General features: G+C 39.0%; 1 protein-coding gene across 1 annotated transcript; it reads left to right on the top strand.

Annotated features, from left to right (window-relative positions):
* Window positions 1-175: 175 nt before the first annotated feature.
* Window positions 176-14643, top strand: LOC124644441 (tubulin beta chain-like). Its single transcript, XM_047183795.1, has 11 exons — window positions 176-356; window positions 2110-2221; window positions 5669-5794; window positions 6814-6915; window positions 7716-7843; window positions 10671-10838; window positions 11502-11616; window positions 12092-12302; window positions 13407-13566; window positions 13878-13979; window positions 14533-14643. Exons 1-11 carry the CDS (start codon window positions 300-302, stop codon window positions 14605-14607), a joined length of 1356 nt encoding a protein of 451 aa, XP_047039751.1. The 5' UTR covers window positions 176-299; the 3' UTR covers window positions 14608-14643.
* Window positions 14644-14698: the final 55 nt, after the last annotated feature.

Below are 14698 nucleotides of genomic sequence, written 5' to 3'. Positions count from 1 at the left end.
TTAAACAACTTCTTAAATTCATTACAGATGGCGCTGAATTAAATTTATTAAACTCGTCCCCACTAAGAAACAGAACATGATTTTCTTTTACAGATTTCTAAGAATATTTATTGATAAATATCAACATTATTAGCTTAGTTACTATCTAAAACTATTTAATACAAAATTATTACGTATTTGGATCTCTTAACCATACCACGTGCGTAATACGGGAGTAGACGATAAGTTCCTAAAATAGTACATTTCATTAGTTCAATCGGTTTCGTTTGGTTGTTTTGAGGAGTGAAAACATTGGAAAAATGCGTGAAATTGTGCATTTGCAGGCGGGACAGTGTGGCAATCAGATTGGCTCAAAGGTGGGTTATATGAAACATATTTAATATTTTCATATAGATCGTTTATTTTCGTAATAGAACACGATCTATTTTTACGTGATGATCCGGTGTAGGTAACGGTTGTGTATGTTATTAAAAGACATGATATTTCCCGTTAAAGTGCAATAGATCATTGTTTTTATTTGTAATTATGTATACACTTTTCTATACAACTGCTAAGTACTTGAGTATATCGCTTACAACAAAGTTCGAGTCTACGAAAATGCGCGCCAATTATTTTTTCAAACCCGCCAAGCATTGTTTGCCAAAATATTATTTTACATTGTAATAATTAAAGACTTGCTTTATTTATCCATATGCGTGATTTATTTATTTCCTTTTTTAACTTAAAAAAACTCAGGAAAACTGTTTACTTGGGTACTTACCTACTAAGTTTGGTAAAAAAAGGGTAAAAATAAATATGGAGGGATCCCGAATTTTCAACACAACAATTGAAGATTATATAATTATGATAACAATACATTATCATTATTATCCCTAGAAATAGGATAAAATCGTTGGAAAAAGGTTTATTTAATTCTCATCTGTTAATAGATATATTATTATGACAAAATAGGAAAAAAGGGGAATTTTACTCTCATGCATTTACTACCTACGGATTTCAATAACCGAACCATCCATACTTTTCGATGACATATTAAGGTATATGAAGCTAATGTCAATATTCAATCTCCAATCGCAAAACAACAAATAGGTCAGTTATTGAAATCAACAATAAGTCAGGGATGCGAAGAAACCGCCGGAAAAGCCATAGAGTAAATTGCACGGTCTGTTCAAGAATAAGGAGGTTGGTGAACCGCGCCGTTGTTTATGGATAAACATCTAAGTTTCGCACCATTACGCTTTGTATGGTAATTACATGTGAAGAACTAGTGTGCCACATATGTACCTATGGGAAGAAAAAAACTGCAACTGCTATGCAATGCAAAAATCATAGAAATATTTATGGGAAGAAAATTATTTTTCTTATAGAAAATCTATTTTCGATAATTCTTTTCCTACAATATGGAAAATGGTAGCAACAGCTTACGTTTCTCCTAAGAGATATAGCCAAACTTTATGGCGTCTCATACAATTCAGCAAGTCTCTTGCAAAAACATTTGTTTTGTCTCACGAAAGCGGGTGAACCACACTTGTGTGTGTACATTTACCTACATGAACATTTGCATACAAACACTACGTGCAATTACACACACAAGTGTGCCTCACTTTGATCTGAGCCTACCTTCATCAGAGTTCTATCACCATTTAACCATGGAGTTTCTTGCCCGTTCTTCTCCATAAGAAGCTACTTTTGGAACGGCAACTAGAATTAAACTTATCCACATTTTTAACGTTCATAAGTGCTTGTAAAGGCCTGAATGAAATAAAATAATTTGACTGTGACTTTGTTCAAATCTCGCAAGTTAATAGCAAGCCGTCATAAAGTTTGGCGTGAATATTTAAAAAACCCGGACATTTGGCGTAGGTAAATCTCATTTTTTCCCCGAACGAGTACGATTTTTTTTAAACAAAATAATGCCTAATTTGCACTCCATTTACTATAAACATTTACTTAAATTCAATGAGGTGCTTCCTTACATGAAAAGTGTCCGGGTTTTCCCCGGACACTTCTTGAAACCCCGCCCGGACGGCCTCCAAAAGAGGACAAATCCGAGGAAACCCGGACGGATGGCAGCCCTAGGCGTGAACTAACTTTCTATTTTATCTGCAGTTTTGGGAAATAATCTCCGACGAGCATGGCATCGACCAGACGGGTTACTATAGAGGAGACAGCGACCTGCAGTTGGAGAGGATCCAGGTGTATTACAATGAGGCTGCTGATGGTGAGTGTAATTTCTTATTGATTAATGAAATATTTTGTATGGCAAAACAATAATTAATGTAACTTCTTATACTTATTTTTTTTACTAAGACCTTATTCCTGTGATCGGGCTATATATCAGTGATTCCCAAACTTCTGTAAGTATTTATAACTAGCTTCTGCCCGCGACTTCGTACGCGGATCCTGTCCCTTATGCCAGCGACTATGGGGTCAGCAAAATCAAAGATCTGAATAGTCGCAATAGACGTGACCATAGGGATAAAAGTAGTGATTCTAATTAGACCGCATTTAAGTTGTGTGTGTCAAAAATATTACACGTAGGTATTATTTCGTAAAAAAACATTAAATAGATGACAAAGTCGTGGTGACTTAGTGGAATTCGTGGTGGTTTAGTGGGTAGAGAACCAATCTCTCAAGTATGAGCGTGCGTCTTTGATTCCAGGTCTGGCAAGTGCCTGCCAATGCAACTTTTCTAAGTTCGTATGTACTTTCTACGTATATTTTGGATACCAATGACCGTTATTTGGAGGGGATGTTAAACTGTAGGTTCCGACTGTCATTGAACATTCTTGGCAGTCGTTATGGGTAGTCAGAAGCCAGTAAGTCTTACCAAGGGGTAACCGGGTTGTGGAGGTCAGATAGGCAGTCGCTCCTTGTAAAACACTGGTACTCAGTTGCATCGTGACTGGAAGTCGACCCTAACATAATTGGGACAAAGGCTCTTGAGATAATAACGACAATAATAATGAGATATAGGCACCGCAAGACATCTGAGGCTGATGACGGGGAGTAGCGACCCCGCGGGGCTATATATACTGAGTTCTCCAGGGAGAGTATACTGTCCCCCATCTCCGGCCGGTCGGAGTGAACCATGACGGGGGTAGGTCTCACGCCTCTGGCTTGGCTTGGCCGTCCAGAGTGGAGTCGCTAGAGCAGGATTAGTGGCCCTGCTCGGAGGGTAGGTGCCTCATGGTAAGCACAGGGAGCGCGTAATCCGCGTTTAAAGTCCGCCGAGGTATCCTCACCCTTCAGCCGCTCATGTCCCTATTGCCCTCTTGTTGCTATTCAGTGACTGGTTACAGTAAGTGAGGTGGCGAGTCTCCACCTGCCGTTTTTACATGTACCTAATACATTGTCATCCACTAACATCCCATCAAAATAGCCCAAGTAGTTTTCCTCCATAGTTAGCAATAGTTTAGCACAGAACCGGGGATTGTCTTTTTTTTAACGACGTCCACCGGGGATTGTCCTTGGGTTCATTTCTATAGTGTATAAAGGGATAATCGTCGGTTTTGTGTCACCATTTCATTAAAGTTGTCTCAAAAGGGCTTCAGCGTGTTGGCTTCGACCCCACGTTTGCCTCCCAAAAATTTGGAACTCTGTAGTCCCGAGGTCTGGAAGAGATATACAAAATAATAATGAAGATAAAACGCAACAAAGTTAGAGAGTGGAGGCTCGTGACGCCACGTCTAGGTATGTAAAATTTGTACTAAGCAGTGACTTAACACGAAATTCAAGCGTTGTTGTATCTTCGTTATTATTTGTTTGTGAGAGAGAGAAAAGAAAAATGCGTGTCCATTATTTTAGGGTTATCTAAAAGACGGACTAATTACTTATTTTGATTCACTATACCTATTTCATAACATTCATTTCTATACATTTCAAGTGTAGTATTGCTCTTGAAGTTCCACATCAGGTGTTCCAGATCTTCGATGTTTACACGTCAATAGAGAGTGCTTATCAGATTGAACCACTTTTGCTAAAACGTCATATCTTTATAAGCTATAGTCTAGCTGGGCTCCTGGGTTTCCACATTAGGTGTTTTACATCTTCAATTTTTATAAGTCAACAGAGAGTGCTTATCAGATTGAACAACTTTTGCTAAAACGTCATACCTCTATATGCTATAGTCTAGCTGGGCCCCTGGAGTTCCACATCAGGTGTTTTAGATCTTCAATTTGTATAAGTCAATAGAAAGTGCTTATCAAATTGAACAACTTTTGCTAAAACGGCATACCTGTATATGGTACAGAGAAGCTGGGCTCTTGGGGTTCCACATCAGGTGTTCCAGATCTTAAAATTTATAATCTCAGCTGAAAATGCTCATCAAATGAAACAATTTTTGCCACGGCACCATATTTGTATCTCTTATAGTTTTATTGGTCTGTTGGAGTTCTGCATCAGGTCTTCAAGTTTCGAAGATAAATTATAGCCTATATGTTGACCAGGCCTAATACTGATACAACAAAGAAAAAATCATTGAAATCCGTTCAGTAGTTCGGAAGATTAGCGTGTACAAACAAACAGACATACAGACATACAGACATACAGACATACAGACATACAGACAAACAGACAGAATTTTTTTTTTTGGATTTGTGCTCCATTACTGTTTCTAAACCCCACCCAATTATTATTTTTTTAATATATTCAATGTACAGACACAGTTTTTTTACAGATTTATTATATGTATAGATTTTGAACCCGCTGTAATTTTTCTTCATTTTCCCAAAACTCGACAAAAACTACGCCGTCTACATAAACTATTTAGGATTTCCACAGGATTTCCACAGGATTTCCTAAGCATTTACGATAAAACGGAGACTCAAAAGAAAAAAATATAATAAAAAAATAGAGCTCAGAGCTCCTAAAACGCACTGGCTTATGATAGTTTTAAGGTTTTAAAGGACAATGGGCGGTTCCGGTCCAAATGTCCACCACGAACGAGACCTATATGGCTAGATAGCCCGTTAAATGTAGAACATTTTTTGTTATGAAAGTAAAAAAAAATATAATGCCAGAAAAAAGTTATAGCAAAATCAAATACAACATTTTACAGATTTTTTCAATTTCATTTTTTCAATTACTTTTCGTGATGTTCGATTTTCGTACTTTCTGTAACTTCTGACAAAATAGAATTGTTCATTATTAAAAAGAAGACACCACCAGTTACCTCTGGAACCAGGAACCGCTGAGTATATTCAAGCACTTCTGGCGCCTCAATTGGTTAGTGATTCGTACATCCATCGGGCAAAAATATGGGCTGTTTATATGCAAACGTGTCTTACTCATCTTAGTTTTAGATAAAGTGCGGAAATGGAAGTGGAATAAAATAAAAAATTATAATGATAACATACAAAAACTACCGAAAACTAAGAATACATTTTTGGCTATAACTTTTTTTTGGCATTGTTTTTTTTTTACTTTCTTAGTAAAAGTTACTCTAAATTAAGTGGACCATTTGATTATATAGGTCTCTTTCGTGGTGGACATTTGGACCAGACTTCATACATTCTTGCCCAATCTCCTTTACGCTGAACTCGTTAAGAACTTTAGTAACACCACGTTATACATACAAAGAGTAGGTATTGATATAGCAGAATAAAACTGCCGTGCCGATCACAAATAAAAGATGATGTTAATATAATGAGATGGCCTCTGTCAACAGGTGCACGCTTCGTCCCCCGCGCAGTGCTGGTCGACCTGGAGCCAGGAACCATGGACGCCATCAGGTCTTCCACCTACGGCCAGCTGTTCCGACCGGATAACTATGTGTTCGGACAGAGTGGCGCTGGTAAGTTTAATGTGCACTGTGCAGTTATACTTCTACGTCTATATTTATCGTTACTTCTATCAACTATACTAATCTATACAAGTCTACAATATCTAAGTATACTAGTATAAAAAGTTGGGCTGACATAGTGTAGTCTCATATGACATGTCATCGACTCGAAAGAAGAAGAAGAAGTATAAAAAGTCGTGGTGGCCTAGTGGGCAAAGAACCAACCTCTCGAGTATGAGGGCGCGGGTTCGAATCCAGGTCAGGCAAGTACCAATGCAACTTTTCTAAGTTTGTATGTACTTTCTAAGTATATCTTAGACACCAATGGCTGATAAAAAAGGTGAAGGAAAACATCTTGAGGAAACCTGGACTATATAGTTTGAAATCACCAACCCGTATTGAGCAAGCGTGGTGATTAATGCTCAATCTTTCTCCGTGTGAGAGGAGGCCGCAGCCCAACTGAACTGAACTAACTGATCTTTTTGTTTGTTTGTTCCCTAAAGTCTCCAAAGCTACTGAACAGATTATGAATTTTCTTTCATAGTAAGAACTATCCCCGTGTGACATAGGCTTTATTTTGTCTGGGTGCGGGCAGTACCAACCGGACGCGGGTGAAACTGCGAGAAACAGCTAGTTAGCAATATAACCATTAACGGCCAGTTTCTTCATCAAAAGTTAAAGTTAAAGTAATGTCTAAAATAAAAGTAACGGTCAAATACGTTTTTTCAAGGCTAAAGTGACAGCAAAACTAATAGAAAAATTGAATTTGACCGTTACTTTTACTTTAGGCATTATTTTGACTTTTACTTTGGCTTTAACTTTTGATGAAGAAACTGGCTGTAAATCGAAAAAACCTTTCCAATATTTCAAACACGAAAATATGGGTGTTTTATCTTTTTTCACGCTAAAACTGATTTTGCTGAAATCAGAATAACATATAGGCTACTTTGTATCCATGTGCGGAAAGTAGTTCCCTTGGAAACTTCATGAATTTGCCAACCACAGCTAGATACCTATATTTCTACCTTCAGGTAACAACTGGGCTAAGGGCCACTACACGGAAGGTGCAGAGCTGGTGGATGCAGTCATGGATGTCGTGAGGAAGGAAGCTGAGCCTTGCGACTGCCTCCAAGGTAATGTATCACGACAGCGGGTCAGCCATACTTGTGTGTGTAAATTGCACATAGTTTGTGTATGAGTGCGGGACTCGGCCATTACAGAGCGCGAGCGAGCGCCCGCATACATAATGGCATCCACGGCCGATTTCGGCCACAGCGCGGGCGGCTCTCATTTAAAGAGATCAGCGAGCTGCGCAGGACATATTATAGTGCACAAGCATTTACGCAGATACAGGTGCACTCCCTATTCCTACACTCTCATAACCCGATGGGACGGCAATCCGACACGACCGGAAAGAGATCAAGCGCAGGACCGACATTTACGTGCTCTTACGATGCACGGGTGAATCAATCACAAACTTCCAGACTACAGGCTGCTTTGTGAAAGTTTAAGAAAACCTACAAAGCGATTTCGGCCCACCCCCGGGATCGAACCCGAGACCTCGAGCACAGCAGCCGCGCTTGCGACCACTAGACCAACGAGGCAGTCAACACATAGGTACATACACAATGTGCATGTACATGTTCACACTCAAGGATGGCTCGATCGCTTTCGTGAGATTAAATATGTACAGACAGGTAGTATCTTTATCAAGTGTGCATCATTTAGTTAGACTATTATTCACAAACGTCAATTTAAAAATAAAATGTAGCTAAAAATCAATGTTAATATTAAAGTTTATTTAATATGGATATTTATGTAAAAACTCCTATCAAGATTGTTTACTTTTAGTTAAGTGCCTACTCAAATAAAGTTCAGCCAACTTCCTACACACGATGAGAAGTCTGGTCTCATGGTATTTTGTTCTACCCAGGTTTCCAGCTCACTCACTCCCTGGGTGGAGGAACTGGTTCTGGTCTGGGTACTCTACTCCTCAGTAAACTTCGTGAGGAGTACCCGGATAGGATTGTCAATACTTTCAGTGTTATGCCGTCTCCTAAGGTAAGTTTTTTATTTATTTTTCTCTCTATTTCATTAGCGTAGTTCAATGTTTGTTATAGTGTGAACTCTCGAGGGTTCATAGCGTTATAGAAAATCGGAGGCAATCTTAGTTCAGGCTTTTTAGGGAGTTGCTAAAATTATTTTAATTTTAAGTGGGTTCGCATGTTTACAAAGTTTGAGAACCTGATCTTAGCGATCAGCGGGCATTAGATATTTACCTATACAAGCTGTTGATTTGCATCCGTGCCATATTCAAGGAGGTAATTATGCTAATGATTCTCGACCCAAATCAATAAAAAAATTGGTACGTAATTTTTTTTCTTTAATTATTTTCGGAATTCCGTAAATGTCATCTAGCCTTATTTAAACTTGGTGCATATGTTACTGGCGTTAAAACCGCGCTGCACCCTCACACAAACGCAAACACAAAGCATACGCAACGATCACTCATAAATTTCATTCATAAAATTGGATTACTTCGGAAATACCACGACATTACAATGACAAAAAAAGCAGTGCATATTAGTTATTTCCCATCTACTGTAATTCCAATCGATGATTTACGTATTGTATGTCCTCCTCCTGAGTGCTTAGTGCGAGTTTTCGTGAATTTTTTTACGGACTCACATGAGAGCGCGTATACTATAGTTCGGCCATTCAGAGAATGCGTTCCTGACACGTCGCGATTGAACTGACGACGTAACTACATTCATTGATTATTGATATAATAATGTTGTTTTAATGCTCCTCAATTGTTAAAACGGTAAACAACCAGCAAAAATATTTTTATCGTAACTGCAACGCCATTGCAAAGTTACGTCGTCAGTTCAATCGCGACGTGTCAGGAACGCATTCTCTGAATGGCCGAACTTATAAGATTTGTATGCAGTGTTGCCAACTTAGTGGATTTTCCACTAATACTGGTGGTTTAAGTCCCCTATTTAGTGGCGAAATGTTGAAAGTACTGCGGGTCAAGTAGCGAAATGTAAGTTTTGTGGTACAACTTTAAGGAGTTACTATGGAGATTTGAAGTCTCACGGAATGTCAAAAAAGCATCTACAAAACAAAAAGGTGAACGACTACTATATAATTATATTATACTTCGGCCGTTCAGAGAATGCGTTCCTGACACCTATCAGTTAGTCACGACTAGTGATGGGCACAACATAACACTGAGTTCGTTACCGTTCCTTCAAAATGAACCGCCGCATTATTTTAAGATTATTTTCGTTTTAAATTGGCGGAATCATTTGTTTTATATTTTAGTTATTTAAGTGGAAACCAAAAAAAGGTAATATTCATATAATAAAATTGTTTTATTTATTCTTTGTTACAAGTACATTGAATTGAATGTGCGAACAGAATATTAATCAGACTCCGATTTGCTTGAGGAGGTGGTGTCTTCATCATCATCTTCGCCTACATGTATAATTATATTATTATCAATAACAGAATCAATCCTGATATCTCGGTCTAACAAAAGCCGGGTAATCAAATAAAAACAGATCGAAAACACTTGAAAAACGTGGTCTATGCGCACGAAACGACAACGGACGACTGTTTTAGCGTCACAAAATGGCGGCCCATAACGCCATTTGGGGTTACCATTTTTAATCTAAGTATAAAAATGCGGTTTGGTCATAGTTTTATTTTTATATTTCATAAACGTTATAATTAAGTCTTATAGTCCATTATTTTCCAATTCTTAAAAAGAAAATCAAAACGTATTATTTTATATTATAACTGTATAAGAACAGATTACGATACTTGCCTGTTATTTTTAGCACAGCACTACAAAATATAAACCGCTGACATAACCTTGTAATAGCGCAGTATAGATTTAGAAAAATATTGTTTACCAAGTTATTTGACACTCAGTTTGGCACAAAATTATAACATTCATTGATTATTGATATAATAATGTTGTTTTAATGCTCCTCAATTGTTAAAACGGTAAACAACCAGCAAAAATATTTTTATCGTAACTGCAACGCCATTGCAAAGTTACGTCGTCAGTTCAATCGCGACGTGTCAGGAACGCATTCTCTGAATGGCCGAACTATAAGTACTCATTCATTGGTCAAATGCGTAACTAAACAATTTGTGAAACTACTACGCCGATTATAATTTGTGAAGGATTCGGATCGGGTCGGATGAATTGCTAAACAGATGTAATGCTTTGTCTGTTTTAATTTTCTATCGTTGCCGAGTTACATCTTTGGATGATTAAATTGTTTTAGGTTACAATAAAATATAAACAATATTTTTTTAGTGGTGAATTTGGTGATTTTAAGTGTGGGATAAATTTTTGTTAGTGGTTTTCTGGTGGTTTTAAAAGTTGACTCTGGTGGTAAGCTTCTACAACTGTTGGCAACACTGTTTGTATGGAACAAAAACAGGTTCCAATTTTTGACACTAGGTGGAGCTGTTTTTGTTCCATACAAATCTTAGTATACGCGCTCTCATGTGAGTCCGTAAAAAAATTCACGAAAACTCGCACTAAGCACTCTGAACTATGGCACAAATGCAAATCAACACCTTGTATAATTTGCGGTAGTAGATGTAGTCGGTAATTTATTTTACTCTGTACATATAAAACGATTTAAAAATACCGTTCTAAATTGAATAACCTATTCTCTTCAATAATTAATAATTTTCAGCTGTGTAATTTTATAAATACATATTAACTCTGTGTTTCTATTTTAAGTCTGTAATTTTTTTTGAGTTCGAGTCAGAATTCGAAATCTTTCTAAATATCCTTTTGAAACTTTATGATCTGGCCCACCTTAATTATCTCTTAAGATATAATTACCAATATCATTTCCAGGTATCAGACACGGTAGTAGAGCCCTATAACGCGACTCTCTCCGTTCACCAGCTGGTTGAGAACACGGATGAGACATTCTGTATCGACAACGAGGCTCTATATGATATCTGCTTCAGAACCCTGAGGCTGGCATCTCCTACTTACGGAGATCTTAACCATTTAGTGTCCGTGAGTTTCTCAAAATCATCATCTCTCGAGCCTTTTCCCATCTATGTTGGGGTCAGCTTCCAGTCTAACCGGATTCAGCTGAGTACCAGTGCTTTACAAGGAACGACTGCCTATCTGACCTCAACCCAGTTACCCGTGCAACCCCATACCCGTTGGTAAGACTGGTTAGCTTGTCAAAGTCTTTTTTTTTATTCAAATAGACCTAAGAGAGCTCTTTTGAAATGTCATGCTAGTTGCACGGTTCCAAAGAGTGGGTATGAGACCCCACACAGAAGAACCGACAAGAAACTCTATAGACACTCTTTTCATTGTGAACTTGTGACCAAGGAACAATAGCTCGACCGTAAGGTTAAGGCATGCTTGGAGCTTACGCTCCGTTGATGGGTGACCATATGAACAGCTTTAGCAGACATTACGGGTAGTCAGTTAGAAGTCAGAAAGTCTGACAACAAGTCTTACCAAGAGGTATCGGATCGGGCCATGTAAGCTCCTAAACACTCATTTATTGAAACTTACTATTGTACTTTAAATACTAAATTTACAAACTAAATTATACAACAACTTACCTACAAACTATGTAGAATAAAAATAAAATAAAGCTAAATTATTCTCGTCCATCTAAACCCTTAATCGAAATCTTATTGTCACCCTATTGCATTTCAGTTGACAATGTCAGGAGTGACCACATGTCTACGTTTCCCGGGACAACTGAACGCAGATTTGCGTAAACTGGCTGTGAACATGGTACCTTTTCCACGACTGCATTTCTTCATGCCAGGTACGATGTATCTTGATTGATTGGTTACTCCAAAGCTATATTATCTAAATAAGTTCGGCCCTTTTGCCATGAAAGCGTAACAAAACAAGCCCACCGTTCCGAAGTTAGCTGCAGCTGCGACTGCGAGATATCAAATAGCTGGTTTAAGAGCGACAAAGTAATTTGCTACTGGTTTTTTCGTACACTTTAACTAACATGAAGCTTCCAGTAGCTAACTTTGGAGCTGAAAAGTTACATAACAAGAACTTTAATCATTAAACCCCCGTTAGCGCAATGGTCACCATACTGGACTGCCGAAACTGAGGTCCCGGGTTTGATTTCCGCTACGGTCAAATGAGTCGTTTGTGTAATGAGCATGCTTGTTTTTCATGGCCTGGGTGTTTTAATATGTATCTGTAAAAATGTATATGTATATATTTATAAAGGGTTCTTCAAAACTCATCCACCAAAAATGATCTACCTATTTTATTTGCAGGTTTCGCCCCCCTAACAGCTCGCAACAGCCAAGTGTACCGAGCACTAACAGTGCCCGAACTAACACAACAGATGTTCAGCCCCTCTAACATGATGGCGGCTTGCGACCCGCGCCACGGCCGCTACCTCACCGTCGCCGCTATATTCCGCGGCCGAATGTCCATGAAGGAGGTTGATCAACAGATGCTCACTGTGCACGACAAGAATAGCAGGTAGGGTTCATACCGGGTTCACTCAATATTATAGGGTTCACAAAAAAATTTTATCTTTGAAACTAGGGTTTATAAATATCTAGGGTTCATGTTGTGTTGTTGGGTTCATAGTATATTGTAGGGTTCATGTTGTGTTGTAGGGTTCATGGTGTGTTGTGGGGTTCATAGTGTGTTGTGGGGTTCATAGTGGGATATAAGGTTCATCCCATCTTATAGGGTTCCATTCTGTAACATAGGTTTCATGCTATCTGGTAGGGTTCATCCTGTACTCTAGGGTTTACACTATACTGGTTAAGTGTTACTGGGCGGGTGTCAAACTAACACAACAGATATTCAGCCCATCGAACATGATGGCGGCTTGCGACCCGCGCCACGGCCGCTACCTCACCGTCGCCGCTATATTCCGCGGCCGAATGTCCATGAAGGAGGTTGATCAACAGATGCTAACTGTGCACGACAAGAATAGCAGGTAGGGTTCATAAGGGTTCACTCAATATTTTAGTGTTCATGGAAAATTATCGGGTAGTCAGAAGCCAGTAAGTCTGACACCAGTCTAACCAAGGGGTATCGGGTTGCCCGGGTAACTGGGTTGAGGAGGTCAGATAGGCAGTCGCTTCTTGTAAAGCACTGGTACTCAGCTGAATCCGGATAGACTGGAAGCCGACCCCAACATGATTGGGAAAAAGGCTCGGAGGATGATGATGGAAAATTATCGTTCGTCAAAAAATAGGGTTCATAAATGTTGCAGGGTTTATGATGTGATGTAGGGTTCATAGAATGTTGTCGGGTTCATGGTGTTTTGTAACGTTTATTGTGTGTTCGTGCTGCGTTTGGAGATTCATATCGTATTATAGGTTAATACTTTATACCGTAGGTTTGATCCTGTATTATGAAAGTTAATATCATATAATGGGGTTTTATTATGGGTAGTTCACGTTGTGTAACAGAGTTCAACAATGAAATAATTTTTAATATAAGTGGACCCCTTCATAAGACGGGATAAACGCTAAGAAGAAGAACAATGAAACAATTTTTCAATTTCTTTGAACAACTGCATTGATTTTGAGAATTTCCCGCTAACATGTAACTCATTCTCCTTCCCAGCTACTTCGTGGAATGGATCCCGAACAATATGAAGGTAGCTGTCTGCGACGTGCCTCCCCGAGGACTGAAGATGGCCGCCACCTTCGTAGGGAACACCACCGCTATACAGGAGATCTTCAAACGCGTGTCTGAGCAGTTCACTGTCATGTTCCGGAGAAAGGTAACACAATACCTACTAATATTATAAATGCGAAAGTAACTCTGTCTGTCTGTTACGCTTTCACGTCTAAATCACTGATTTTAATGAAATTTGGTACAGAGATAGAGTTGACCTTGAGAAAGAACATAGGATAGTTTTTATCCCGGACTTTTGAAGAGTTCCCTTGGAAACGCGATATAACCGAACACCGCGCGGGAGAAGCCGCGGGCGGAAGCTAGTATTATATAAAAGTATTATTTAAAATTGAGTTCATGTATCTCTCTCACGTGAACTTAGTAACTTATAACGACTATCATTTGTATGTATTTTAGGCTTTCCTTCACTGGTACACCGGTGAAGGTATGGATGAAATGGAGTTCACGGAAGCCGAGAGCAACATGAACGATTTGGTTTCCGAATACCAACAGTATGAGGTGAGTTTAACATATGCATGAACCTTTTTAGGGTTTATCATCAAACTTTAAGGGTTCATCAAACTTTATAGGGTGCATCATCAAACTTCTTAGGGTGCATCATTAAACTTTTTAGGGTTCATCAGTCTTTCTAGGGTTCATCATAGTTAGCCGTTTTAGTACGTCGTCATCATCTGCCTACCTTTGCTCAACTAAGTAAACTGTTGGGGTCGGCTTTCAGTCTCGGATGCAGCTGAGTACCAGTGTTAGTGTACCAGTGTGAGTAGCAGCTACTGCCTATCTGACTTCCTCAACCCAGTTACCCGGGCAACCCGATACCCCTTGGTTAGACTGGTTGTCACACTTTCTGACTTCTGACTACCCGTCTGACAAATATGTTCAAGTAAAATCCAGGACCCACCAACCTGCTGTGGGATTGTTCTTGCTCATTACCGCGGCGCTGGTACATGGCGGGCTTCAGAAGGAACATGGCGGGGTTTACACTCCCGAGCACTGCACACACAGCGGGAGCCGTCATTTGATGATTTTCAATAAAATCATTTTGCTATTATAGGATGTGGGCGTAGACGGTGATGAATTTGACAATGAAGATGAAGAAGGCGCCGAGGAATATCCAGAAGAGGAGTAGCTTCTACCATCAGCTCAACCTTTATAGTAGAAATGGCCAGCTTTAACATGTGTAAATTCTACCATAGATGTTTAAAATTGCATGGCAGAGG

Source organism: Helicoverpa zea, chromosome 30, assembly GCF_022581195.2.
Source record: "Helicoverpa zea isolate HzStark_Cry1AcR chromosome 30, ilHelZeax1.1, whole genome shotgun sequence".
NCBI lineage: Eukaryota > Metazoa > Arthropoda > Insecta > Lepidoptera > Noctuidae > Helicoverpa > Helicoverpa zea.
Note: the sequence above shows the minus strand (reverse complement) of the source record. Positions and strands in the feature narration are given on the sequence as shown.

Coding starts and splice junctions, on each gene's coding strand:
- LOC124644441 (XM_047183795.1), top strand. CDS start 300: ATGCGTGAAATTGTGCATTTGCAGGCGGGACAGTGTGGCAATCAGATT. Junction 357..2,109: donor GCAATCAGATTGGCTCAAAG/GTGGGTTATATG, acceptor TTTTATCTGCAG/TTTTGGGAAATAATCTCCGA. Junction 13,980..14,532: donor CCGAATACCAACAGTATGAG/GTGAGTTTAACA, acceptor TTGCTATTATAG/GATGTGGGCGTAGACGGTGA.